General features: G+C 39.4%; 1 protein-coding gene across 1 annotated transcript in view; it reads left to right on the top strand.

The window, feature by feature from the left end:
- Positions 1–1,557: 1,557 nt before the first annotated feature.
- The window catches only part of LOC134452734 (NLR family CARD domain-containing protein 3-like), a 62,060-nt gene continuing 36,165 nt past the window's right edge, over positions 1,558–27,452 (top strand). The window contains exons 1-2 of the mRNA XM_063203295.1: positions 1,558–1,632; positions 5,681–5,815. Of these exons, the coding sequence (XP_063059365.1) occupies positions 5,688–5,815 (128 nt within the window). The 5' untranslated portion in view covers positions 1,558–1,632; positions 5,681–5,687. The remainder of the gene's footprint in view (positions 1,633–5,680; positions 5,816–27,452) is intronic.

The raw sequence follows: 27,452 nt of genomic DNA, 5'->3' as shown, positions 1-27,452 counted from the left end.
AAAGTCATCTGGAAACCCCTCCTCTTGATATACAATGTAACGAGGATCCAATGCTGCACCCCTCCCCTCTCAAAATGGGCCTGGAACAACATACCTGTTTGCTCACCCGCCTACCGACTGCCCTGTGTGTATATGTGTGGTTGTGCGTACATGCATGCATACATGCCCGCGTGCGTGTCTACATGCCTCTGTTTTGTGTGTGTGTGTGTGTGTGTGTGTGTGTGTGTGTGTGTGTGTGTGTGTGTGTGTGTGTGTGTGTGTGTGTGTGTGTGTGTGTGTGTGTGTGTGTGTGTGTGTGTGTGTGTGTGTGTGTGTGTGGTATATTTTTTCTTTCTCAGTGTGTTTCTCCATCATACGTCTCCGTTATTGCCCAGTGGTCCTATCAAACAAGCACTGTCCACTCCACACAAAACACTGTATGTCTTTTCAGAGTAGTGTTGCCACACTGCCACCCTCTGGCTGAAGTGGGAAAGGGCATTTTTGTCCTGCTGCCTTCCCTGTGAAGTTGACGGGGGTGATGTGTTATACAAGAACTCCCCCTGCTGGCCATCTGCAGATACAGCACATTACAGTTTTTCCTTTGGCTCATTTCTTGAAACAGAGGTGATGTTCTCAAAATAAATCCCCAAACCAACTTTCAATGTTTATTTTTTTTTAGAAAAGAATGGTATTTCTCATAGCTTTCATCAAATGTCAAATGCTTTGTAATGCTTTTTTCATGCTTTGTGTTTAGTGCATCCTTGCAAATGGTTAGACTGCTACAGTAAGCCTATTCTAATCCCATATGAATACAATGGGAAGATATTTTCCATGTTAGTTGAAAAAGATCTTACTCATCATCTAAAAGAATTTGTCAATTCTCTGTCTAATGGTTGTTGTACTCTCAGAATTTTATATAACATGAATTCATGAAGCCTATCCACAGTCAGGTGATGTTGGAGCTTTACTTCTTCATAAAATAAATAAATAAATAATTTAATAAATAACGTTTTCTGCAATGAACATGACAGTTTTTTCTCTAATGTTTGGCTCATTTATTGACATTTCTTCAAATTACATTTTGTTTGGAAAATCGTTAGGCCTAGTTGTTTTGGGAATTGTCCACATCATTCTGAGAATGTCTGTTTTCTATTTCAAACATCAAACATCAAATCTGACAGCTGTATCATTGTGACACAACCTCTATATATTATGACTTGCACTACAACACAGTTTGGGAGCACTGATGATTTATGTGAGAAAGGATTTTTTTTCTTTTTTTTTACAAACTGTTCTTTTTGTAGAGATACTTGATGGTGACAGTTGGGCTTAACCCTCTAGTTCATTTTGGCTGAAATATTAAATTGGGGTGGGGAACCTATGTGCCGAGGGCCGTTTGCGAAGGCTAGAGCACTTCAGTTTGAGAAATATCCCCAGTTTCAAGAAATGAGCCGAACCAATGGAGAAAAACAAGACTCCATCTGGACTATGAGATGTATCCAGCAAAGATGAATGCATAGCGCCCTCCGGTGGAAAACAGCCTGACATTGCTACATGCGACGTCACACCGCGGAAGAGTTGAAATCGAAAGTAAGCCGTTTTTCACCTGCGTGGCTGCTTTGTTGACTCTCAGTCAAGGGTAACTTACCCTGGGTAAGTGATCAAAATGAGAAGAACGAATTGATTGTTTAAGCGGTAAACTAAGAATAGGCCTATCGTTTAGCCTACTTTAACTTTTCCCCCCAACTGTTGAAGTTAAGCTGTGGGGCTGAAGTTTGTCTTCAAATTCATTTGAGAAACGCCCTACAATCGCGGGCCTGCATGCTTATGTAGGCCAAGGCTACTCATTTTACTGATCTGTCTTTTCTTGAGTGAACAGCCTAGTCGTTTCTTGCCGTAAGTGATTTCTTATTGCCTGACTTCGTGCACGTCGTAAATGTAGACTATTTTGTAAAGCATAAATAGTCGTTAACCGAGAAAGGGAACTAAAATGGCCCTACACCTTATCAAAGGGTCATTCTTGGGTCTAATAATGGCATATCGTAATCAATCTTTCCTAAGTAGGCTACCCAATCGTGTGAGCACATCGGCTGACGATGATGGAGAAATGTCCTTAATTTAGCCATGCTCACTAGATCTTTCTAATAGGCCTCAGTGACCACCCGTCACGCGTAGCGCGTGCGTGTAGGCCACTGCCGTCTTTTGAGCCGTTCCGGTGCGCAGCTATTCTGGACTTTACGATCCCATTCACTTCAATTCATTTTTTTGGAGTTTTACAGATTTCGGACCGTGCGGACACCGCTGTCGTCGTGCGAGGAAAACAACAATTGTCTCGGGTGCTAAAGATGGTCATGGAACGGCTTGCTTAACAAGAATGATATGTGTTATGTCATTTCGAAGATAATTAAAGAAAATCTTATCACAATGGGATTTCTCATAGGCATGGTTTTGCATGTCTCTTATATCTTTTCATGTTGACTGTGCGATCACCGTTACAAGTTTACAAGGTGCAAACCGCACAGATGTATGCATACAAAAAGGAAGAATGCATTCCACGGTGTAATTCTGAAAATAACTCACTTCAAAGTTAAGTGTTATTACATAGGCACCATGGTCATCAATAGGCCTATGTGTGTAAGAACAAGTGAAAAAACAAATCGGTCAGTTTGTCAAAGAGGAGACGGTAGATGTGCGCACCATAGTACAAAGTATGCATCACACCATGCTTCTGTATAATATGAAGGAAAAATACTGACGGCATTCATCGAAATATGCTCCTGAATGATATGCTGAAGAAATACTGTAGGCACAACTATCTATTTACTGAATTAGCCTAATCATGGCCTATCAGAAGTGAGGTAACATACACGAGTGTAAAACTTTGAGGGGCCTTGATCCCACAACCTGTGGAATGGCAGGCATGACTCCATCCACTGAGCTACCACAGTTTCAGTAAAATTTGTTTGACCAGAAAACTCCTTCTTGTGCACATTATCACAGCACTATAAATCATATAGGCCTACAATCATTGCTTCATCATACTTCAGACAATGAGGTAATGGTGCAGGGGTAATATATTTTATATGATTTATTGTGTTAAAATGCACAACGACGACATATTTGTCTGGTCATAACATTTCTTACGAAACTGTGGTAGCTTAGTGGATGAAATAAATGATAGAAGTCCGCAACACTGTTAATGTTCCCAGTGAAAGAGTGAGCTCAGTAAAGGAATGTGTTACATTTTCAAGCATCAAATGTTATGTTGTAGCTGTATATGATGGCAAATGGTGGCTAGCATGTGTTGAGGAATGTATGCCGAGCACTGGAGAGGTGAAACTGAACTTCCTGCATCCTCATGGACCATCTCCATCCTTCACTTTTCCCTTCAGACCAGATAGACTTGTCATGGATCATCAGGATGTGCTTCTGGTAGTGGAACCTGTAACTGCAACGGGACGTACTTATACATTATCTACAAAAGACACAGCTGCTGCTTCAAATGCACTGGTAGAGTACAAAATGAGAGTGTAGCCATTGATTATCTCTTTAAAGTACGGTAAAGGAAAGATGACACAGGTACACAGAGAAGGAATGTTCAAACATTCACATATCATCATTTGGTGTGTATAAATGGACATCTGCCTTAGTTTCTGAAACCTGGGACCATGGAAACTGACCATCTTTGTTTTGTTTTTGTTTTGTCATGTGATGCTACTATGGTATTACCATATTATTAGTAAGTGGTCTGTATGATGCCATATTTGTGAGTCAAATTCTCTCTGAAATGAATAAAGAACCGAACACCAGCATTTGAGGTGTTGCTAATGACATTGCCGGCTACGTTTGGACAAGGAACTGGCCATTTTAAAATATAGTTTTTTTAATTTTTCAATTTATCATAATTCATATTCTGAGAGTTGTTGTATTCCAAGCTGATTGTGTAATATGTAGAGCCGGAAAAGAGCTTTCAAATAACACCACAGGCATCTTTTTGTGACTAACACTGACTGATATATTCAAGGCTGAATGTATAGTGTCCTACCCTCACATGTGAACCTTTCCTAGTCTGTTTCTCCCTTAATGTTAGTGTCAGATTCAAACCAATGCAGTTCTGGGGTGCTACCTTGCTACTAAAAAGGCACACCAAGTATGATTGAAATCCGGGTCGGTCGGGTCCCAAAGTGTCTGATTTCACGTGAAATGACCCTGTTGTGATGTACTGCCAAGGACTTACAGGGGCGAAGTTTGCACGCGCACACCAGGGTCTGTCCCACATTGTCGCTCTGAAGCATACCCCTTGTTCCCCCTTAGACTTATTAGCAGGTGGTCACCCTACCTCATATGCAACCGGGATGGTGAATGAACAGCCCCTACATTAAGCGATGCAATTTTCTCTTGAAGATAATTTGTGTAATTTGACGTAAAATCAAGTGGTGCTATGCTGAGTTATCTTTGGCATCTCGTTAACATCTCATTTCTGGAGATATTAAGGATATTACAATATGCTAACTTGGGGGAGGGGGCGGGGGTAATGTTCTGTAATGCAGGTTAGGGTGCATCAAACGCCCCCTATGAAAATATATTGCCTTGGCCCTATGGTAAAAATGTTCTACATCCAGAAAAAACACACTGTGTTAAATATTTGGAAATTTGGATGAAGTCTACTGGGGCCACCAGCCCCATGAAAATAGAAATAATGGTGATAGTCAAGATCTTGGAATAGAAACGGACATTTCGCTGCATAAAGCTACCCAATAAAAACATATTGCCTCAGCTGTGTGATAAAAAATTTCTATGCACAGTAAAGTTACTCTGTGTAAAATATGTTGAAATTTAGATTAATTCTACTGGGTCCACCAGGCCCATGAAAATACAAAATAATGGTGATAGTGATGGACAACCTGGATTCCAAAGCTGAAGTCCAGTGGTACATATTCCAAATATAGCCAATATAATGAACCAGCTGACCCACTGCTAGTATCAAGCAAGCGATTGTGAAGCTGTATGACTTTTGTGTGTTTCACCTGTGGGCCTACAGGATTGTACAGGTAGCTGTTAATACCTGGTGGAACATCTGTACTAAAGCTGTGAATGCTCCTTGAAATGACTTGTGTTTTTTCAAGAAATCCCTGCAGCAGTTCAATAGAGTACAGTCAAAACAACTGTATGTGATGTTGGAAAGAGTGGCTTCCCACTCTTCCTACTGGAGACATTGAGAATGGACTAGCTCCGAAACGTCTGTCTCTCTAGTTAACCTTAGACTTCTGTTGTATATTTTCGGCTTCAATACACTTTTTCACACAAGTCTTGTGTGCGCCTCCTTTTTTCCATTATCTTGAGTGATTCCAAGATTTTGACCATCACCATTATTTTCTATTTTCATGGGGCTGGTGGCCCCGGAAGACTTCATCCAAATTTCAATATTTTACACAGTGTGTTTTTACTGGGTGTAGAACATTTTTACTATAGGGCCAAGGCAATATTTTTCATAGGGGGCGTTTGATGCACCCTAATTGCGGGTAGGCAGGGCTCATGCACCCCTTCTTTCTTTCTTTCTTTCTTTCTTTCTTTCTTTCTTTCTTTCTTTCTTTCTTTCTTTCTTTCTTTCTTTCTTTCTTTCTTTCTTTCTTTCTTTCTTTCTTTCTTTCTTTCTTTCTTTCTTTCTTTCTTTCTTTCTTTCTTTCTTTCTTGTGTTCAGTGTTAGGATGGATGACCCAGATGGTGGGGGTGGTGTGGGTACTAATCAGAGAGGCAGATCATCATCTGCTGTGACCATGAAGAATGAGGAGCCCCTTACTGAGGGACAGCAGGGCTTCAGCACCTACCATACACAGTGAGTTCACACACACACACACACACACACACACACACACACACACACACACACACACACACACACACACACACACACACACACGGCTGAGCCAAAAAATGTGGCGTCACCGGGTACTGACAAGTAGGGCTGAGTAAAATAATCGAGTTAATCGATAATCGATCAAATCGAAATTCACATAATCGATTCACAGGGCACAAAATCGATTTTTTTGGTTCTTTTTCTTTTTGTTCTTTTTGTTTAATTTAGGTCTATGGAAAATACCCAGTAGGTATTAGTCAATTAGGCCTAGGCCTACTTATTACAAATTAGCAATCTGTTAACACTGTCAAGCCACAGCCCTATGACATTTTGATATAAAAATAGGCAACAGCGTCTTTTGGGGGAAATCCTGGCACCAAGAAGGGAACTGATTGAATCGATTCAGAATGAATCGAATTGAATCAAATTGAATTGTGATTAATCGATTCAAAGCCCTAAGAATCGAAATCGAATCGATACAGGAACATGGCTGCGATACCCAGCCCTACTGACAAGTCAAGGGTAGTGTGAGCAATACAACAGCACATTGAAATTGGCAGGAGTTGGCCTTTAAGATTTTTGCCGTTGCTGTTGACAGTAGGCCTATGCCTGACAATAAAATTATGCAAATGATATGTTGGCCTACCTATGGACATCAAAAATTAAAAAAGAAAACGTATATAATGTAATGTGTGAATTTACATATAAAATGCATACATTTGAAACAGAACAATATAATAAAAAACGAAACATTATATGAAGCATACAAGGAAAGTAATTGTATCATACACTAGAGATGCACCGGATCCTGATTCTTAGGATCCTGCAGGATGCCGGATCCACTGCTTAAGATCGTGCTGGATCCGGAACCGGATACCGGATCTTACGAAAGGGTTGAAACACATAGCCAACTCGCACACTTAGCCCTTTTTAATTACGTTGGTGCAAACTGTTTTTAAGACTCATTGGCTTACTGCCACACTGCCTTCAAGGGCCGCTTCCAAAGGGCTTTCACTCCATGCAGCGATTGTGGTTGTGAAAGACTGACTGAAAGGCCTAGGCTACGTAAAAAGTAGAGATGCCCCAGATCCTGATTTTTAGGTAACTGCCGGATACCGGATCCACTGCTTAAGATCCTGCCGGATCCGGATAGTCTGAAAAACCCTATTATCCTGCCGGATCCAGAACCGGATCTTGGATCCTGTACATCTCTATCATACACATTATCTGTAAATGCCATGTACAATTTGTACTTTATTTTTACTAGTTTCACCTAATTATTCTGTATGAAGAAACACCAATAGGGACAACTTTCAGTAGTAAACCATGCATGTCATGGGTGAGTGGTTAGTGCATTAGACTTGTAGCCCAAAGATTGCCGGTTCGGATCCTGACCTGCCAGGTTGGTGGGTGTACTAATTAACCAGTGCTCTCCCCCATCCTCCTCCATGACTCAGCCACCCTGAGGTACTGTCCTGCTGTGCTGCTCTCTTGGGGAGTCACTGGGGGCTACCCCCTAAGATGGGTAAAGCATCACTTTGCCGTTCTTAAGTTCTGTACAGATTTGTTCCATAAAAAAATGTATGAATATATATATCTTTTCCGTATGGGTGGTTACTCCCCAAACTATGTGTAGTGCCATAACGTGGCGAAGGATATGTGAGATACTAATGTTGAGTTGCATGTACTGTGAGCCCAAGGAAGGAACATTAGCGTTGTCTTACCGAGGCAACGAGTCAATGGAAGCGGCCAGTCCCCACCTTGGCTCTGGTTGCCGGCTAGCCCAAGCTGTGTGTTGCCTTGTCCGTTCAAATGAAGGAGTAGGTCCACTGGTCTTCTTCTTAACTCCCGTTCGTCCACCCACCATACAAATAAGTTCCAATCCAACAATAATCGCGTTGCCCACGGCAGACTCGCCCTGCCGCTGCTTCCTGCGTGACAGTTCTCCCAAACCTATGCACCTCCACCCCTTATATGGGTGGTTGCAATCTGAAACCAGTCCCGTTCTTCTCTTGGGCTGTGTCAGGTGTGTCATTATCATGTGGTGCAGTGGTCTCCAATTAACTTTTCCCAAATAATGTAGAGCAAGCGAGGCCGCGGGCCAGACCACCCCCCCCCCCAAAAAAAAAAAAAAAATAAAATTAATTAAATTGATTAATTAAAATTAATTAAATTTAAATTAATTATTTTTAATAAAGATATGTTTTTTCTGCACTTGGATTCAGTAGGCACAGCACACACAGTCTCAGTGACATGGTAGTCACTGCCCTCTCTCTCTCATTCTTCTCAGTTCTCAAACTGCTCGAGACTCGTGAATGATGCGGTTAAAACCGCTAAGAAATCATTTCACAACTCACAGAGACAGAGACAGAGAGAGAGAGAGAGAGAGAGAGTGTACGCACGGACACAAACCTGGCCCATATTGATCTTAAGCCCCATCTTGGCTCTTTGGAAATATTCTTACCATTACAAAGGCTATTTTAATATTTTCCCCCAAACGACATGAATCAAATCCCAGGAAAAGACCAACCATTATAAGTGACTCGTGGGGAGCTGTCCATGCTGGTGGTGCTTAATTTTTCCCGATATTTGCCCGTGGAGTAGTGAGTCTTTCATGTCTGCCTACATGACCTTGCGCGCCAGGGTCTGACCATGGTGCTTTTTGCCCGTGGAGTAAGGAGACTGTCTTCTTGCAAAGCAAGAAGTCATAGCACCCGAGAAAAATGCCACTCTTGTTAAAAATTACATGTCCTATTTTCAATTTCAGTCCACTGTTCAGTAGGCCTATTAGGCTGCAATCAAATTCCTATGCTCATCCAGATGCACGCGAAAAACAATAACGCAAGCGACGGGACTAATTCGATCATATTCCTTCCAAAAATGTCCGAACGTCACAAAAATCAGTTATTTGCATTGTCCGTAATTATACCAAACAAAAAGGTATCAATAGAAGAAATCAAGTCTTCAGTTTCGATAATCCACGTTACAAATCCTCAACAACAGCAAACCATTCCTTCTCTGCTATGAGGCAGGCAACGGAACAAGTGCAGACAGTAGGCTATGACCACGTTGATGCTGCACGGCTTGAAAGGATTCTGTCTAAATTAAATATCTTGGATAGCCTATATAGACCTAGGCCTAACTAGATTTGTTGCAATACAGATTCATTTTCTATAGCCAGAAGTTTTCCGTTGGACTGACGAAACCGAACACGATCAAGTTTGCAACTTCTTTCCCTCATGCGCTGTCCGTCAGCACCACCTGTCATTAGACGTCCGATTAGCTTTCATTACGTGCTGAGGGAAAAACTCTCGCCATTAGGCCTATGTGCTGTTGCACTGTTGTGAGGGATATCACCAAATAATTTAGATAAAAGTCAGAACATTATTTTGGCAATATTATTATTATTATTATTATTATTGTTATTATTAGGCATATCATTATTATTCCCTATTGCCCAAGAAAACAAGACGACCCCTTTTTGGCTGCACTGCACATGGTCTTAACAGAGCTCCCTGTTTGTAAAAAAGCTTCTTCTGTTTCAACAAAAAGATGTCTCTTTGATAGTGCCTAACACACACGTTGGACGCCTTAAGAGCAAATAGGCCTAGCCAAGGCCTATCGGAAAGCAGTCAGTATGTGTCAGTATGGCGGTTAGGCTCCCCTCTAGCCTATAATGAGGGATCAGCCGTCTCCACAAGCCTAGACATTTCACTATAAAGAGTTACCACAAATTCTTCTGAGATCAGATTTTTTTTGTTTGTTATCAAAATTAAAAAGAAGCCCATACCTTTATACATCTTGCCTCAGGACTGTTGCAGTGCTGTGAAGGATGCCATGATCCAAGTGCGAATGGATTTTGAGAGGTGTGCGACCGTTAGTAACGTTCTGGAATTCTATCAAGTCTATCAAGTCTGGAACTATGACTACTTGCCAGTTCCCAGCAATGGGGAAATATCGGGAAAAATTAAGCACCACGAGCTTGGACAGCTCCCCACGAGTCACTTGTAATGGCTGGTCTTTTCGTGGGATTTGATTCATGTCGTTTTGGGGAAAATATTAAAATAGTCGCTATTTCTAAGTAGCCTTTGGAATGGTAAGACTATTTCCAAAGAGCCAAGATGGGACTTAAAGGGTAATGTTTAGGTTAAATTTATAACTAAATATATACTGGATGTTTTCTGGGTGTTTTGAAACATATATGTGAAATTCACAGTCTATAACATGAAAATGTATCATTTTACAGCTACTTCTGAAGTATTGGGCTCCTCGCTGGCAGAGCCTCATGACGTAGATAGAGGGAGTCCAACTAAAGTTCTGGCTCAGCTCTCGCTTGTGGATGTAGGCTTACCAACCATTTTGGTTGTAGTAGAGAGGCTGGGAAAAGTGGACAGTTATATTGTATGTGGGCTATTGAAAATGGTCTATTACTGTGCATTGTGCATTGTGTATCAAAAAAGACAGATCGGCGGGTCTATCGGTTTATCTAGAATATGAAACTGTTCGGGGTCTCCGCGCTGTCTGTGGCCATGCGTAATTTGCGATTATAAACAGGGGGGTGATATCTAGGCCTATCTCTCCTTTGCTTTCACATGAGAGATGCATTTCATAGGCAAATCTAAAACAGTCTCAAAGTAAATCATTACATAGGCTACTTAGAAATAGCGACTACTTTAATATTTTTCCCAAAAACGGCATTTGCCGTGGAGTAACGACATGCCTGCCGCCTAAATGGACTTGCGCCCTCTGTCCATGGTGCTGAAACCGCGGCACTACTCTTATGTGAAGCGCGTTACAGTTTCACGAGGGGATTGGCTTACAGGCTACAAAAAGACCAAACTATACAATAGGCTATGGTTGAAGGCCCTACCCTTTGCCGACAATGATGAGAAATAATATGGTCACTCACTGTGAGTGGCATGGCGTCAAACGTTTCCTACTCGGTGCAAAACAATAACTCATAGCACCCGAGAAAAATGCCATGTTGTAAAAATGGCATATAGCCTATTTTCAATTTCAGTTCAGTAGGCCTATTACATGAAACTTCAATAAAGCTCATCCACATGCACGTCACAAAACAATAAACCAGGCGGTGGGACATTCGATTATACACTCGCCTCCAAAAGAGTTGTCGCCTACCCATCTGTTTGGAATAACAGCTAATAACCTGACTTTCAATTAATCACTTGGCTTCAGAAGTCACTCATATGAAAGCTACAACCCTCTCGAATGAAAATGTATGTACAAAAATAAATTTCATGCACCAAAGAAAGATTGACCCTTTAATGAACACAAAGTTGCCTATCGCCTAGCGAACATAATGTGAAAATGAGCAGATAAGTCACTTCAAAACACTTCAAATACGCAGATCGGGTGTCCTACTTAATCACTGATTCACTCACACCTCTCCAGAAAATCGACTTTGGCCTTAGGTGTATGTTTAGGGTCATTGTAATCATGGAAAGCAACACAATGAAAATCAATGGAGTTCAATGAGAGATGGTGACATTCGCTATTCGTAGAGCAATACATGTTTAACGTCATGATTTAATCAATGATAAAAGCCCTCAAACACCTGCAGCATGCATGCAGTTCCTCATAAGAGCTGTATCTGTACCATGTTTCACTTAATGCACCATCTCTCTTTTTTCATATTCTTCATCTCCAACACCATATAGTTTTGATGCTATCAGTTCTAAAATGGTTGATCATGGGATCTTGACTTCAGAGTGTGAGTCCCATTAGCCTTCATTTTTGTCAGAATTAGGCCTGACATACTCTTGGCTGGCTTTTTTGAGACAGGACAGTGGGAGAGACTTCTTTGGTGTTAAAGGTGAAGAATTTGGAAAAAATACATGGTGCCTGCTGAATCCAAGTGCATAAAAAACATATCCATATAGATTATTACATAATGCACCATTTTATTAGATTTCCATCAAAAAAAAAAAGTTGCGGACGCATTCCGTAATAAATTTCGCATTTTGTAATAATTTATTACAAGATGAGAAAAAAGTTATTACGAAATGCGTTCAAGAAATGTATCACGAAATGCGTAAATTATTACACAATGCGGCAATTGTCACCGCATTATGTAATAATTTGTTACATTATTACATATTGCACCGTTATTACATAATGCGGCGTTACACGAGTATATCATGATCTCATAACTCATGCAATGATTACACAGAACTCTATATTACAGAAATAGGCCTTATATGCCTGCAATTTTGATAATTCAATCTTTCTGTGTAATAGATAAGTAATTAGCCCCTCAAAATCTTCGCTTCTGAGTGCCACAGCCTCTCTGTGATGGTATTTTATTTGTGCATTCATGTTGGCAGTCAATATAGTTCCTTTTAAAATATTCTTCCTTGTGTTATGTTTAGAATTATCCAACTATTACGACATGTTTTGGCCCTGTCCCAACTTTTTTGAGATTTGTTGCATGGGTCAAATTTGAAATGATAACAACTGATATGTTGTCGGTACATAATGCTCTACCTTATTAACATATTGGATGTTTTGAAAATGCCAGCACTTTTATTTTATTGACAACATACAAAGTGTCCCAACTTTTTCGGAATCCACTTTGTACAGTATATTGTCATACTGGAAATGAGGAATGAAGAGTAAGTGGTGATAATGGATGCAACTTGGAAATATGATTTTAAAAAAAAGAGAAATTATACACATTTAAAGCCATTTTTTGCGTTTTTTGACTAAAAACGGTCAAATGTGGTCAAATGTCCAAAAATACCCCTCAATTGAATTCATTGCATCAGTAAGTAAGTAGCCAATTGGAGCCAATTGGAGCCAATTTTGGTCCCCTAGGGGAAATTCTTTCTCTGCACTTTATCCCATTTGGACTAGTGAATCACATTGAAGTACACCCACTAGTCCGTAGCAGTGGGCTGCCTGCTGAGCGGCGCCCGGGGAGCAGTGTGGGGGTTAGGTGCCTTGCTCAAGGGCACTTCAGCCGTGGTCCAGTCGGGCATTGAACCGGGAACCCTTGGGTTGCCAGTCCAGTGCTCTAACCACTGGTTAGACCTCCCCCAGTAATGTATGTAAAAATGTGCTCATCTGTCTCTGTATGTAGTTTATTTCAGAAGTTATGACCCATTATGCATCCTTTCCCCCCAATCTGCCGTGTTCCAATTTTTACATAGGCCTTCTGTGCACCCCAACTTTGACGGGGTGTCACGGAAATTCCCATTGGATTTGGCCGTGGATAAATTGTGAAGTGTGTCCAGACACCTGTAAGAACACATGGTAAAAAAATCTTTTGGTAAGAAATTAGTTAACAGATTTCCCAAAATATCCATATATTTCCCTAACTAAGAGTGCTTCGATACAGCACAATTGTGAATGGTCTGATGTTCGAGGTAAAAGCAATGATAAATAACAGCTTGTCTAGATGTCTAGCAGACAACAGATCGCACTTCACCATTTTCCCTCATTGTCAATGTCTGTCATGAGACTGTTAGTACCAGATTTAACTGTTTGTGAATGCTTAGGAGAGATCACTGATGTTTTTGTGATCTCAAATAGCGCATGGCCACAAAGCCACTTTTTGGCATGCACATTCATTTGTCTACTATAAATGACCATTAAAATCTCTTCAGTTAGGCCTATAGGCCTATCACAGAATTAGTGTGATCATATGATGCAGAGTTACAACCCTAGATAGTAGGCCTAACACCAGGGGTAGTCAATTAAATGTCAACGAGGGCCAGTTTTTCAAATTCCTCCCAGTAAAGGGGGCGAACTATCTGTATATATTATAGCTGTCGACTGTCAATGAAAAAAACTGGGAGACTTCATTGAAGTGGGGGGTGTGGGGGTCCTCCCCCAGAAAGCTTTGCATTTCTTAGATGTAATTTCCTGCATTTTAACGTCCTGTGTCCCGTTTCATCTCTATACAGAACCCATACATTTATCTCCAAATTCTGAAAAACGATTCTGATTTTCAAGGGGCTTGTGGGGGGCCAGAACCTTGCTGTCCAAGGGCCGCATTTGACCCCAGGGCCGCCATTTGAACAGCCCTGCCTAACACCTATATTGGAGAAGCTCAACAGCATAACAAATTAGCTCAATTTCATAGGCCTATTCCAATTTCTGCATTAGGTTTTTTAAAATAGATTCACCATCATATAGGCGCATCTCAGCCATTCCCCACAAAGATGAATGGCATTAGGCTATAACATTGGAAACTAAATATAAAAAACACAACATTTGTGGTTTTCAACTGAATTGATAATGAGGTGCTATTAGGCTACATTTTAGGCTTATATGTTAAGACCCCCCTCCACTGCCATCCGTTAGGCCTACTTAGCTAGGCTACTTGTAGTGACATGGTGCTCATAGATTAGCAATAGGCACTGCAGCCATTAAGCGAGGAACTGGAGTTTTACCTACCACTAATAAGCTGCTAACCCATACAGCGTTATCAATAACTGCAAAGGCAATAGACAGAAGAAGAAGCTGATGAAGAAGAAGCTTAATTTCTTAACTCAGGAATGAGTCCTTCTAGCTCTGAGAAATTGCTTTTGCAAATAACTTGGAAATGTCAGATCATGAAAGAATTTTAAGGCTAAGTCTTGTGACAAGATGTAACAAAACATGTACCTCCCTAAATGATGGACTTGGTGTTGTTACTAGGCTTACTCCTTTGTTAGGTTACTGTCATACCTGGCTTCACAAGCGTTTTTTTTTTTTTTTCAACTCCACCGCAAACGAGCATTTGCGTTTCTATCGGCATTGCCGTCCGTAGAACCGGCGGACAGATGCGCTTTCGCTTGTAATTAATCATGGGGTGCACTGGCTTGTCCCCTAGAACTACTTTTTTCGGACATACAGTGCGAAGTGGCTAGATTTGATGAGAAGGGCGTGAGTAATTTGCGAACGATAGAGAGAAACCTGGAGTGGAGTCAAATGGAACGGAGTGAAAATTACAATGCAGATGAATTAGGTCTTTATTTCAGGCAGTCCAACAAAATCCCGGACATTTCTGAAATTCCCCCCGGACATATCTTTAGGTCTCAAAAGTAGGACATGTCCGGGAAAAAGAGTCACCCTAACTGGGAGGAATTTTGAAAATCTGGCCCTGTGAACAGCACCCCTCAGGTAGAATGTGTACGCCTATTTGTGTGGGGAAAAAGGCATAGCCTACTCTATTAGACCCGTTTGCGTTAACAGTGCTTCTATATCTGTGCTCCTATATTGTTATATTTTTTTTCATTGCATAGACCCCTTCATGATGGACGAAAGCATGTGTGTTGCAAACAGAAACGATTCACTGTACAGCATTTTATATATAAATAAAAAAAAAAATATATATATATATATTAGGGGTGCGCGGTATGGACGGTATACTATCGTGCAAGGTATTTTTTCCCCCAAGGTATGGATTTCCTATAATGACTGGCTGCAGGCTTGCAGCCGGGTCAGTGGTGACGTCACCTCTGACCTGCCTGCTCCGGGACAGAGTCGACGTCACACGTGATGAAGTGGACGATATGGCAGGTTCGCGTCCCCGAGGGGGAGTTGTGTTAGCCTACTTTGGCAACTGAGATAGCAAGCTTGCACTGCACACAATGTGTTTTTATTATTATTATTATTATTATTATTATTATTATTATTATTATTATTATTATTATTATTATTATTATCATTCTTTTTTTATGTAGGCCTATGCCTACATCGTCTTTCAGAAAAAGAAAAAACATCTGTGTGTAATTTTTAATTGTATGCTAGTTCTGGTCAAAAACTGCACTTGTATGGGGACCTGTGATATAGCCTACAACACATAGCATAGTCGTCTGCATAACATAGTTTGATTAGCCTACATCTGTCAATATGTTGATCAAACACACCTTATGATCAGGCAGTAGGCCTCGGCTATCTTTGACAGACAGCCACGTCATGTGTCGTTAATCTTTTAAATGTAATTGGGCTAACCCAAGGAAATGGATCTGGTCTAGATATTTTCCATACACCACCGGAAACATTATAATGTTAGGAATGTGGCAGAAGTATGATAACACAACTTGTCCCCCTCGGGGACGCGAACCTGCCACATCGTCCACTTCATCGCTATCCTAATTAAAAGCAAGACACGGATTTAACACGCTGAGCTACGACGCCGTTTAATTACTATCTGTCGCCTTCCAAATTTCAACCATCACCAAAGAGGTGCAGGCCTGTTTTAATGTTCCGTAGACCTCCTTGGTTCCACGTGATACTCTGTTAGTTGGCCTTTCGTGGGAACAGCACACACTACAGTTATAACATTACGTGGTGTATCAATAAACCACGAAAAATGCCATATAACCTCGAACAAAACAAATGTTACAGAGTAGCGTTACAGACAGCCTTTCAGCGAAACAAGCCTTTGGGCGACTACTCCACGAATCGTGTTGCACATGCGCAGAGCGGGGACACACACCACAAAACATAGCATTCGACATTAAGCAACATTATAGGCCTACGTGTTGAAAACATGTCTTCTCAATGTAAAGTCTGAATTTCAAAAGACGAGACCGAGGATCGGATTGTTTAAATGTTAGCTTGATGTCGCGGACTTGTAGGCCCACAGACTGTCGTGTGGCTCACGTGTGACGTCGACTCTGTACCGCCAGAGCCATCTAATACCAGAGTTACGCCACTCCCATAGACCTCTATGGACCAATCTTTCCACAGCAATGGCGGCTCTCATGGAGCCTCACGGAGAATTAACATGGAAATCCCCATTGACTTTAGTTCTATTAGAAGTTACTTAGTTCCAGGAGGTGGCGGTATAACACAGAAAATGTGGTAAAGGTCATGTAATTTGTTTGTACTTAATCTTTGTTTGGTATGTGATGGTTCTGTGTTAGTTTCCAAGAACAGAAGTTTACTGTTAAGAAACATTTTAATCAACGCGAATCACATCACCAACCGACTTCCTGGTCCCCGGTTTGCGCAACTCTGTTATTAGATGGCTCTGTGTCCCGGAGCAGGCAGGTCAGAGGTGACGTCACCACTGACCCGGCTGCAAGCCTGCAGCCAGACCCCTCTCTGGATTTTGTCCATACCGCTCTACCGCCATAGCGCATTGCGTCCTGCAGATGGCAGTAATAGACAACGTTTTGCAAGCTAACAGCCTAAGTCATTCATGTCAATGCTGGTGTCTGACAACAGAAATGTGCTAAATCTATGTGCTACTGGTTGCTTTACATTTGCGCCAGCCTTACTGTATGTTACTGTGTCCAGGTGAGATAATATCATTCACGATATCTGGCTGGGTGTTAGTAACTTGACTGTTCACTGTTTAAAATTTCGCTAACGTTAGCATGCTAACCGCTGCTGCAGTGATAGCTGCCATTTAAATGCATTAGTTCTACAATGCATTGCTAGCTGCCTCATGTGGAAGTTCGTTTTTTTAACAATAACTTTAACAATAACAGCTGAACCATTAGGCTTGGCATAATCACAGATGCAAGCACACATTTCCAAATTACCCCCAGCAACTCCAGAAATAGAAAAAAAGGTCAAATGAACGATTTATTGGATAAAATCCATGTTCAGTTTGACACCCCTCCCTTCCCTAGTTTAACCCCTTCTAGACTTGGTGAAATTGACAGTGTTGTAGCCTGCATTGCATTGCATTGCATTGCATTGCAAAATGCATTTTACATAGTTTTTGTTTGTTTTCAAAAGATTTGAATAGCAAGAATTCACACACATTCCAAAAAATGCAAATGCAAAAGTAAAAAAAAGGTGTTTTGTACATTTTGCGACGGAATGCTTAAATTTTACACAAATGTAAAATACCGTGATATATAGGCCCTAGCCTAGGCCTACCGTGATATATACCGTGGCTAAAATTATACCGAGGTATACATTTTAGGCCATACCGCCCACCCCTAATATATATATACAGTGGTGCTCATATCTTTACATACCCCAGCAGAATAAACGCTTTCTTGGCGATTTCTCTCAAAATATGAAGGATTACACAAAACCTTTTTTTTCACTCATTGCTAGTGACTCGCTTAAGATATTTATTAGCAGTATTCTGTGCTTACTCATTCAAAAGCATGATCGCAACCCAAACTACCCAAATGACCCTGTTCAAAAGTTTACATACCCTAGTTTCTGATGCTGAATATGCATCAGGGGCCGCTCTAAATTGTTTGTGGTAGTTGTGGATAAGGCTCTTAATGTTCTCTGATGACAAAACAGCACATTCTTCCTGGCAGAATGGTTGTTTCCTATAATACCTTTGGATGTCTTGCTGGAACCTCACATTTGAGGTTTCTCCTGAGTGGCTCAATGATGTTGAGATCAGAAGAGTGAGACGGTCGCACAAAAACTTAATTTTATCCTTTCTGAAGCTAATGACTGGTTGATTTGGCTTTCTGTGTTGAAATATTGTCATGTTGGCATGTCCAAACAATGGACCATATGCAGTTTCAAGGCAGATGAGTGTCAAGTTTCCTCCAGTATTTTTCACAGGGCAATGCATTCATCATTCTGTGAGTATGGACCAAAGGTGTAGTGCATTTGTAACTCAAATGTCCCCATGATATCAGTGGTCCATAACCATGTTTCACAGAAGGGATGGTGTAACTTTCATCATAGGCTCTGTTGACTGTTCTCCAAATGGTACTGTTAATAGTGGCTGAAAAAAGTTCCATATTGATCTCATTTTTCCAAATAACTTTGTCACATGCATTCTGATGCTTCTCACTATGCTATTTGGTGTATCATATGCAAAATAACATGTTTGCATTTTTGTAGTAATGGCTTTCTCCTGGCAACCCCCAACAGCCCATCTTTCCTCAAGTGCCTCTTTCCTGTACAGTTTAAAACATTTTTTCATGTTGTCCTATATTTCACCTGAAGTTATTTTTTGGTTGTCCTATGCCTCCTGAACAATTTCCCTTGCAATGATCATTGCAATGCAATGATTCCCTTGCCCATTGGCTTGATTCCAACCAAACCCCTCATATTGCATTTCTGAATTGAAATTCCAACAGTACCAACATGACAATATTTTGACACAGAAAGCCAAATCAACCCGTCATTAGCTTCAGAAAGAATAAAATGAAGGTTTTTGAGCGACCATCTCACTCTCCTGATCTCAACATCATTGAGCCACTCAGGGGAAACCTCAAATGTGAGGTTCCAGCAAGACACCCAAAGATATTGTAGGAAACAACCATTCTGCCAGGAAGAATGTGCTGTTTTGTCACCTGAGAACATTACGAGCCTTATCCACAACTACCACAAACAATTTAGAGCGATCCTTGATGTTAAACAGGGCCATATTTCAGCATCAGAAACTAGGGTATGTATATATGTATATACAGTGCCCTCCATTATTATTGGCACCCCTGGTTGAGATGTGTTTTTTAGCTTCCAATTATTATTATTTTTCTCTAAATAATATGGGACCTTAATGGAAAAAAGAGAAAAATCCAACCTTCAATACAAGTGCATTTATTCAGTGGGGAAAAAATCCCACATAAAGAAATAATTATTTGACATCAAATAATGTGTGTCACAATTATTAGCACCCCTGTTGTTAATATTTTGTACAACCCCCTTTTGCCAACAAAACAGCACCTAATCTTCTCCTATAATGTTTCACAAGATGGGAAAAGACAGAAAGAGGGATCTTCAGCCATTCCTCTTTGCAGAATCTCTCTAAATCATCCAGAGACCTGGGTCCTCTCCTCTGTACTCTCCTCTTCAGCTCACCCCACAGGTTCTCAATGGGGTTGAGGTCTGGGGACTGAGATGGCCATGGGAGGAGCTTGATTTTGTGTCTGGTTAACCATTTCTGTGTAGATTTGGCCGTATGTTTAGGGTCATTGTCTTGCTGAAAGACCCAGTGACGACCCATCTTCAGCTTTTTGGCAGAGGGCAACAGATTTTGATTTAAAATGTCCTGGTATTTCAAAGCATTCATGATGCCATGCACCCTAACAAGCTTCCCAGGGCCTTTGGAAGCGAAACAGCCCCACAGCATCACTGACCCACCCCCATACTTCACAGTGGGTATGAGGTGCTTTTCAGCATGCGCATCTTTCGTGGCACGCCAGACCCACTTAGAGTGTTTGTTGCCAAAAAGCTCAATCTTGGTCTCATCTGACCAAAGCACACGGTCCCAGTTGAAGCCCCAATACCGCTGGGCGAACTCCAGACGTTTACGTTTATGATTGTGGGTGAGGAAAGGTTTTCTCCGTGCATGCCTCCCAAACAGCTTGTTGGCGTGTAGACAGCGCCTGATGGTTGATTTGGAGACTTTGTGACCCCAGGATGCTACCATTTGTTGTAATTCTGTAACAGTGAGCTTTGGAGATATTTTGATTTCTCTTACCATCCTCCTCACTGTGCGTGGTGGCAAAATAAACTTGGGTCCTCGTCCAGGCTTGTTTACCACTGTTCCAGTTGTTTTGAACTTCTTAATTATTCCTCTCACAGTAGATATGGGCAGCTGCAGTTGAGTGGCAATCTTCTTGTAGCCTCTGCCTGACCTGTGAAGGTCGACGCACATCTGCCTCACTTGTATGCTGTGTTCCTTTGTCTTTCCCATGTTTAAGAGTGGATAAGAGAAATGGCCTCGGTGTCACGTCATATTTATACCCCAGGGAAACAGGAAGTGATGAATTACTAATTAAATGTTCCTACATACTCTGGTAAACTTTGTAAACTACTGTAGAAATGACAGAAATGCTTCAATTATATTTATTTCCTGGGAATTGTTAAGGGTGCCAATAATTGTGGAACAGGTGATTTAATGAAAAATAATTATTTTTTAGTCAGGGATTTTTTTTATTTTCCTACAATTCATTTGAGTTGAAGGCTACATTTTCCTAAAGTTTTCAGTGTGACAGTATTCTTCTGCAATAAACACTGAATTTATTTTAAGGCTTTTAACACATCTCAACCAGGGGTGCCAATAATTATGGAGGGCACTGTATATTTTGTGAGAAAACGCAGAGAAAGCGTATATTCTGCTGGGGTATGTAAACATATGAGCACCACTGTATATATATTAGTGGTGGGCCGTTATCGGCGTTAACGTGCTGCGATAATGTGAGACTCTTGTCGCGCGATAAAGAAAATATCGCACGTTAATCTATTCTCAAAATATGGGTTTTGGTATGCACATCACCATAGCGTTCCATTGACAGACGCTTTCAGACTGCGCTCCAGTCGCTTTCTCCTCTCCACCTGTTGCTTCAGCAGACCTACTAAATATGAGGGTGGGAGACGTGACGCCTTGTTTTTTCGTAACATTGGTTAAAAACCTACAAAACTGTTATTTTCCTTTAAAAAACAAATGTCAATGAAAGAAGATGTGGTACATTATGTTTCATATTAGTCTTAGATGAGAAGAAACATTTTTGTTAAGATTTATGTAAAGGTTTATATGTCAAATTTCCTGCGGTGTGACTGTAACATTAATGAAACAATATATAATAATATATATATAAATTAACCGACAACATTTTGAATAATGTATGAAGCATTTGGCATGATTGCATAAATCTTAACTTTAGATTAAGATATGTGAATGTGGAAAAAACTCAAGACAGTAATATTAACTACAAGTTCAATTTTGTAACACAAATTGCGTCCTGTGGGGTGACATGTATGTCAATGTTTGTGAATGGGCAGCTGCAAGGCCAACTACAAGGGTCTTAAGGGGGATTCATACTAGTCGTGAGTGGTGCTAGTCTCCTTCATACTTCACTCACGACGATGGCGCGCGCCGTCACGTGACCTAAAATTTCGACACGCCCCCCGTCGTAAGCTCAAAATTCGGCGCGTGTCGCCACGTCGTGCACACGAGGATTTTTCTAACTTGTCGTGCGCCACCAGCGACCACGCAGATAGGCAGACAAAGCAGGAGTTGCGAAGAGAGGCTACAACTACTGTAGGCTACTACAGAATGGATCCTGCATCATTTTGAGGATAATAAAATGTCAGAGAGTTATTTTATCTTCTCTCTTAAATGTTGTTCAGTGAAACAATTGTTTACTTTGTTCAGAAGCACGTTGTGTTCGGCGATCTATTTATAAATTCTGCCGCCAGAACAATGCTCTCACATGGTCTTGGAATTATCTGGCAATGTAGGCTACAACAAAAAATATATGTTTCAATGTGGTAAGTCACAAGTCAGACGTTCAGTAGCCCTACAGCAGCCGTGTTTGGCTTTCTATTTTATACATCAGTAGAACTCACGCTGCGAGTTGCGAAAAATACTGCCGTTTCTCTCATGAACAGCAGAGGGCACTTCCGACAATGCGAGCAAGGCGCTTTTGAAGTATGAATAGTCTGTCGCAAGTGATGACGTCATTAATGGTTCTCGCGCCACTCGCGACAAAGTGCGCACGTGAAGTATGCAGAGCCCTTTAAAGACTGGCTCCTAACCAGTCAGTACCTCAGTTATTGGAGAGTGCTGTGGAAGTTTAAGGTGACTCTTAACCTCTTAATATGTCTTCATATTGCAATCTTTCTGTCACGCAATGCTTAGGTTCATTTTATGGTGTCCTGTGGTGTGACTGCTCTTATAGGAGGAAAAAAAAGTTTTTTTATTAATGAAAACACATATTAAGATTAAACACAATATCATTATCAAGTTAGCATGAGCTCAGATGTCAGTCATGTATACAAAAGGATTAAAATGGCCATAATGCAGTGAATTCCCTGTGGTGTGACTCCATTTTCCTGCGGTGTGACATGCCTATGCTATGTGTTGATGCAGGACACATTTTCCCAAAAATGGCAAAAATAAGGTGAAATTCCACAGACCACTAAGTGCTTTATTTTTTTCTATTTTTTTTCAATTTTTATCCATCATTTTTTTCAGGAATTTGAAAAACTTTTTTTTTTTTTGCGTTACGCCCTTAAACGTCAACCACCCATGTACAGTGTTTGCATGCTGAAAACATTAATCCCTCTGCCGTGGTAGGTGTTGTGTTGAGTGCTTTTTCATAAGTGGTAGACTAAAGAGATACAATTGTTTGAGGTGAAGCATAGAGACATTATTGTGTGTGAGTAGCCTACCAGCCCGACATAGCCTACATTTCCTCTCGCATTGCATGGAACAACACATAAACAACTTCCAGAAATCTTGCCTGTGCCATAATTGCAAAATATTCCGTGCGATATGCATTTTGAAGATTGTCAAACTGAAACTGCCAATATACTCTCGCTGAATGTTTGTGTTGCATTCGCGCATTTGCGACTCAGTGAGATATTCTCATGTCAGACGGTAATAAAACTCGCGGTTGTCGCGCTTGATTTTTTTTTGCAAACTGAATTTCGAGTTTTGAATTTCGAGTTGTAACTCCTCTGGCATTCTAACTCTGAGAACAACTGTCAGGTTTAGGCCAAATTGCCGTGGGCCAGTGCTGTTGGTTCTACATATCCAGTAGCCTGCCTCTGCTGAGGGCTGCTGAGCTTACTGTGCGCAGAGCTCCTCCCTCTCTTAAAGGAGCCGCTGCTCTTTTTAACAGTCAGTGGCAGATTCTCTCTCTCTCTCTCTCTCTCTCTCTCTCTCTCTCTCTCTCTCTCTCTCTCTTAGAAATGCTGAATTGTTGAGGTCATTTTGTTTAAATAGCCTAATTGTTTGATAGATTTATCTGTATTTGCCTCTACAAGTTATAGCGCCGTTCATTTTGAAATTTCAGTATCTTATAACTGTAAATGCTTCCTATTGGACACACTTTGCACATATTGCAGTGCGTTTTTTTTCATCACCAAGTATCAACATGACCATTTTTTGAAGATAAGATGCATTTTGGGAAAAAAGGGTTTTTTTCCGGCATTATTTCGCTAGCGCGCCATTTCTGAATGAGCCATTTTGATATAGATTAATCTAGATTAATCTAGATTAATTTCAAAATTACAGTGAGATTAATCTAGATTAAAAAAATGTATCTATGCCCACCCCTAATATATATATATATATGAAGAGCTATTTTTCAAAATGAGATGTATCCATTTTATAGAATGTTGAGAAATGGACATTTTTGTATTGGGCATTCCATTGAATTGCATTGCAAAATTAATTTTATAGTGGTTTTAAAAGTATGTTCTCAAACTATTTGAATGGCAAGAATTCACACACAGGTGATAGGACTTCTTAACAGTCAATTCCAATATTAAAATGCAAAAAGTCAAAAATGGTGTATATAGCGTTTTGGAAAAGAGCTCGTCAAATATATATATATATATATATATATATATATATATATATATATATATATATATATATATATATATATATATATATATTAATATATATATAAAATATGGCATGCCGTTCAGGAAAATGTATATGGATAGGGAAACCTGATATATATATATATATATATATAAGGAATCAAAAACCTGATATATATATATAATGAAAAAAAGTGATATATATATATATATATATATATATATATATATATAATGAAAAAACCTGATATATATATATATATAATGAAACACGAACGTGATATATATGGAATGAAAAACCTTGATATATATATAAGGAATCGAAAACTTATATATATATATATATATATATATATATATATATATATATAATGAAAAAGCCTGATATATATATATAAGGAATCGATAACTTGATATATATGGAATGAAAAACCTTGATATATATATATATATATATAATGAAACATGAACGTGATATATATGGAATGAAAAACCTTGATATATATATATATATAATGAAAAAACCTGATATATATATAATGAAAAAAACTGATATATATATATATATAATGGAAAAACCTAATATATAGATAATGAAACACGAACGTGATATGGAATGAAAAACCTTGATATGCATATATAGAAAAAAAAACTTGATATATATGGAACGGGAAACTCGATATATATGGAATAAACTATATATGTATCTCTTGCACAGGTTAAAAACACATATGCCACACACTGCCTTGGTCAGACAAGGTGTGCGTTTGTGTGCGCACTGTTGTGTGTTGTGTGTCGAGTTTCCCTTTCCATATATATCAAGTTTTTTCACTCCATATACATCACATTTGTGTTTCATTATATATACATCAAGTTTTGATTCAATATATATATATATATATATATACATATATACGTTTTTTTCATTATATATATATATCATGTGTTTTCATTGTATAGATATCAAGTTTTTGATTCTATATATATATCACGTTCTTTATTCATTATATATATACAGTGCCGCCAGTTAGTATTGGCACCCTTGAAGCTTAAGCACATTATGGGACATATCTCCAGACAACAAATAATAAGGTCAACCATGATTTTTCTATAGATAGCTTGTGGCTGATGCTAAATTTAAAAAATATCAACAGCAATGAATACTAAATTACGAGAGGGAAAAAACTGAAGAAGGTAAAGCTCCTGGAATCATTGGTATTGGCACCCTTTACTGGATTCCATTGTGGAAACCTAATTTGACTCAAATATGGTAGATAACAAATGGGAATCACCTTTGACAAATTTCTTTTGCCCATAGGACATGAATTAGGCAAGGATTTTTTTATATTTGTGTTTTAAATAGCCACCTGTTACATCTTGTGCGTCTTTGACAAATGTGAAGACAGATGGGCTGCCTGAGGACACCACAAATACAATAATTGGCAAAAACAACACCTCCAAATAATTAAAAGGTCATCTTAAAAGACCCTAGTATACCATTTCCAACACTATGATGTGTTATTCAGAAATCTGCCAAACAGGGAGCTGTTAAGATCATCCTTGGATGTGGGGTTAAGGGAAGAAATGATGATAGTAGTCTGTGGAAGTCGGTGCAAATAATGACAAAACACAGGGTCTAACATCTACAGACCTGAAGGTCAACTTTGAACTGTTTTGGGAAGTTTTTTCAATAAGCATCACAAGTTAAACACTATACAAAGTTTTGTTTTTTGGTTGGAGGCAAAGGCAGACCACATTGCTTCATGAAAGTCATAAAAGGGAACACCTGAAGTCTGTATAAGAGAATACAGGGAAAGCACAGTCATTTTATGAATGTTTTAAGGTCAGATGAAGCCATAGTACAGCTTTTCAATGATGCACACAAACAGCATGTTTGCATATTCTGCAAGAACGTCTTTAAGGAAAAGGACACCCTACCAAAAATCAAGCACGGTGTCAGATCTATAATATTATGTCACCCCATTGATACATTAGGTATTGGAGGCTTTGACCATATCACAGGTATCATGACAGGCATCACAGGTATCATCATTTACAGGAAAATGTGTAATCATGTGCAAGAACACTTGGTTTGAGGTGAAGATCATGTTCACTCCAGCAAGACAAAAACCCAAAGCACACATCCAAATGCACACATCAAAATGCCACTAGAGAAGTGCAAGAAGCTCGTAGATGAATACCAAAACCTTAGGCTGCTTTTGCTGTCTAATGGTGTGAGACCAATCTGTTATGGAGGGGTGCCAATATTCATGGACATGCCCCTTTTCATGTTTTTGCTTGAAATTACAAAATTCATTTGGAAAAAAACACTTTGCTATTCTAAATATCTTAGGACATTCAATTAAAAGATCCTGTTGGTAAAAGTTGTTTATATTTTCATTTATTTATGGATATACTGCACATTTTGTAAATAAAATGAAGGGGTGCCAATACTAACTGGCGGCGCTGTATAGGTTTTTTCAATATATCAAGGTTTTTCATTCCATATATATCACGTTAGTGTTTCATTATATATATATATATACTAGGGGTGGGTGATATGATGATATTAAATCGTGAATCGTGATATTGAGTACAAGATCGTCCCGAATCTGTCAAAGTGGAGAAATCGTAAAGATCGTCTTGCAGTGAGGATGTTTATTATCAGTATCAGAGTGACGTTTTCTCACTTGTGTTGTTGTCTTCACTTTATTCTTTACATTATTGTATTCCAATTGTACACTTTATGAGAGTATCATCAGTGTGTTAACATTTTATTGACTGCAAATTACAAATTGCAAGTATATGAAAGTTATTTTTTGTTGTTTTTATTTTTTTGGATGGAAGATCGTGATAAAAAATCGAAATCGTGATTTCATGTTAAAAAATCGTGATACAACATTTTTGCCATATTGCCCACCCCTAATATATACACACGTTTTTTTCATTATATATATATCAGGTTTTTTCATTATATACACAGGTATATCAAGGTTTTTCATTCCATATATATCACGCTCGTGTTTCATTATATATATATATAATATATATATATATATATCAGGTTTTTTCATGATATATATATATATATCAAGTTTTTGAATCCGTATATATATATCAGGTTTTTTATTATATATATATATCAAGGTTTTCCATTCCATATACACTACCGGTCAAAAGTTTGGGGTCACCACATTTTCCTCCCACAATGCTTCTTCCTGACAGTTAAGCTTATTCCTTTTCAATTTCAGTTCTGGTATGAAATCAGTGTATAGAGTAATTGTTCCTTGAAAATAATGCATGCAACAAATAAGCAATTTGATATTGGAAAAAGTAACTGTTGAATGGATTTACTTGTATAGACAAACCAAAATGTATCACTAACTTTTGA

Source organism: Engraulis encrasicolus, chromosome 1, assembly GCF_034702125.1.
Source record: "Engraulis encrasicolus isolate BLACKSEA-1 chromosome 1, IST_EnEncr_1.0, whole genome shotgun sequence".
NCBI lineage: Eukaryota > Metazoa > Chordata > Actinopteri > Clupeiformes > Engraulidae > Engraulis > Engraulis encrasicolus.
This window is presented reverse-complemented; position numbering and strand designations above follow the sequence as displayed.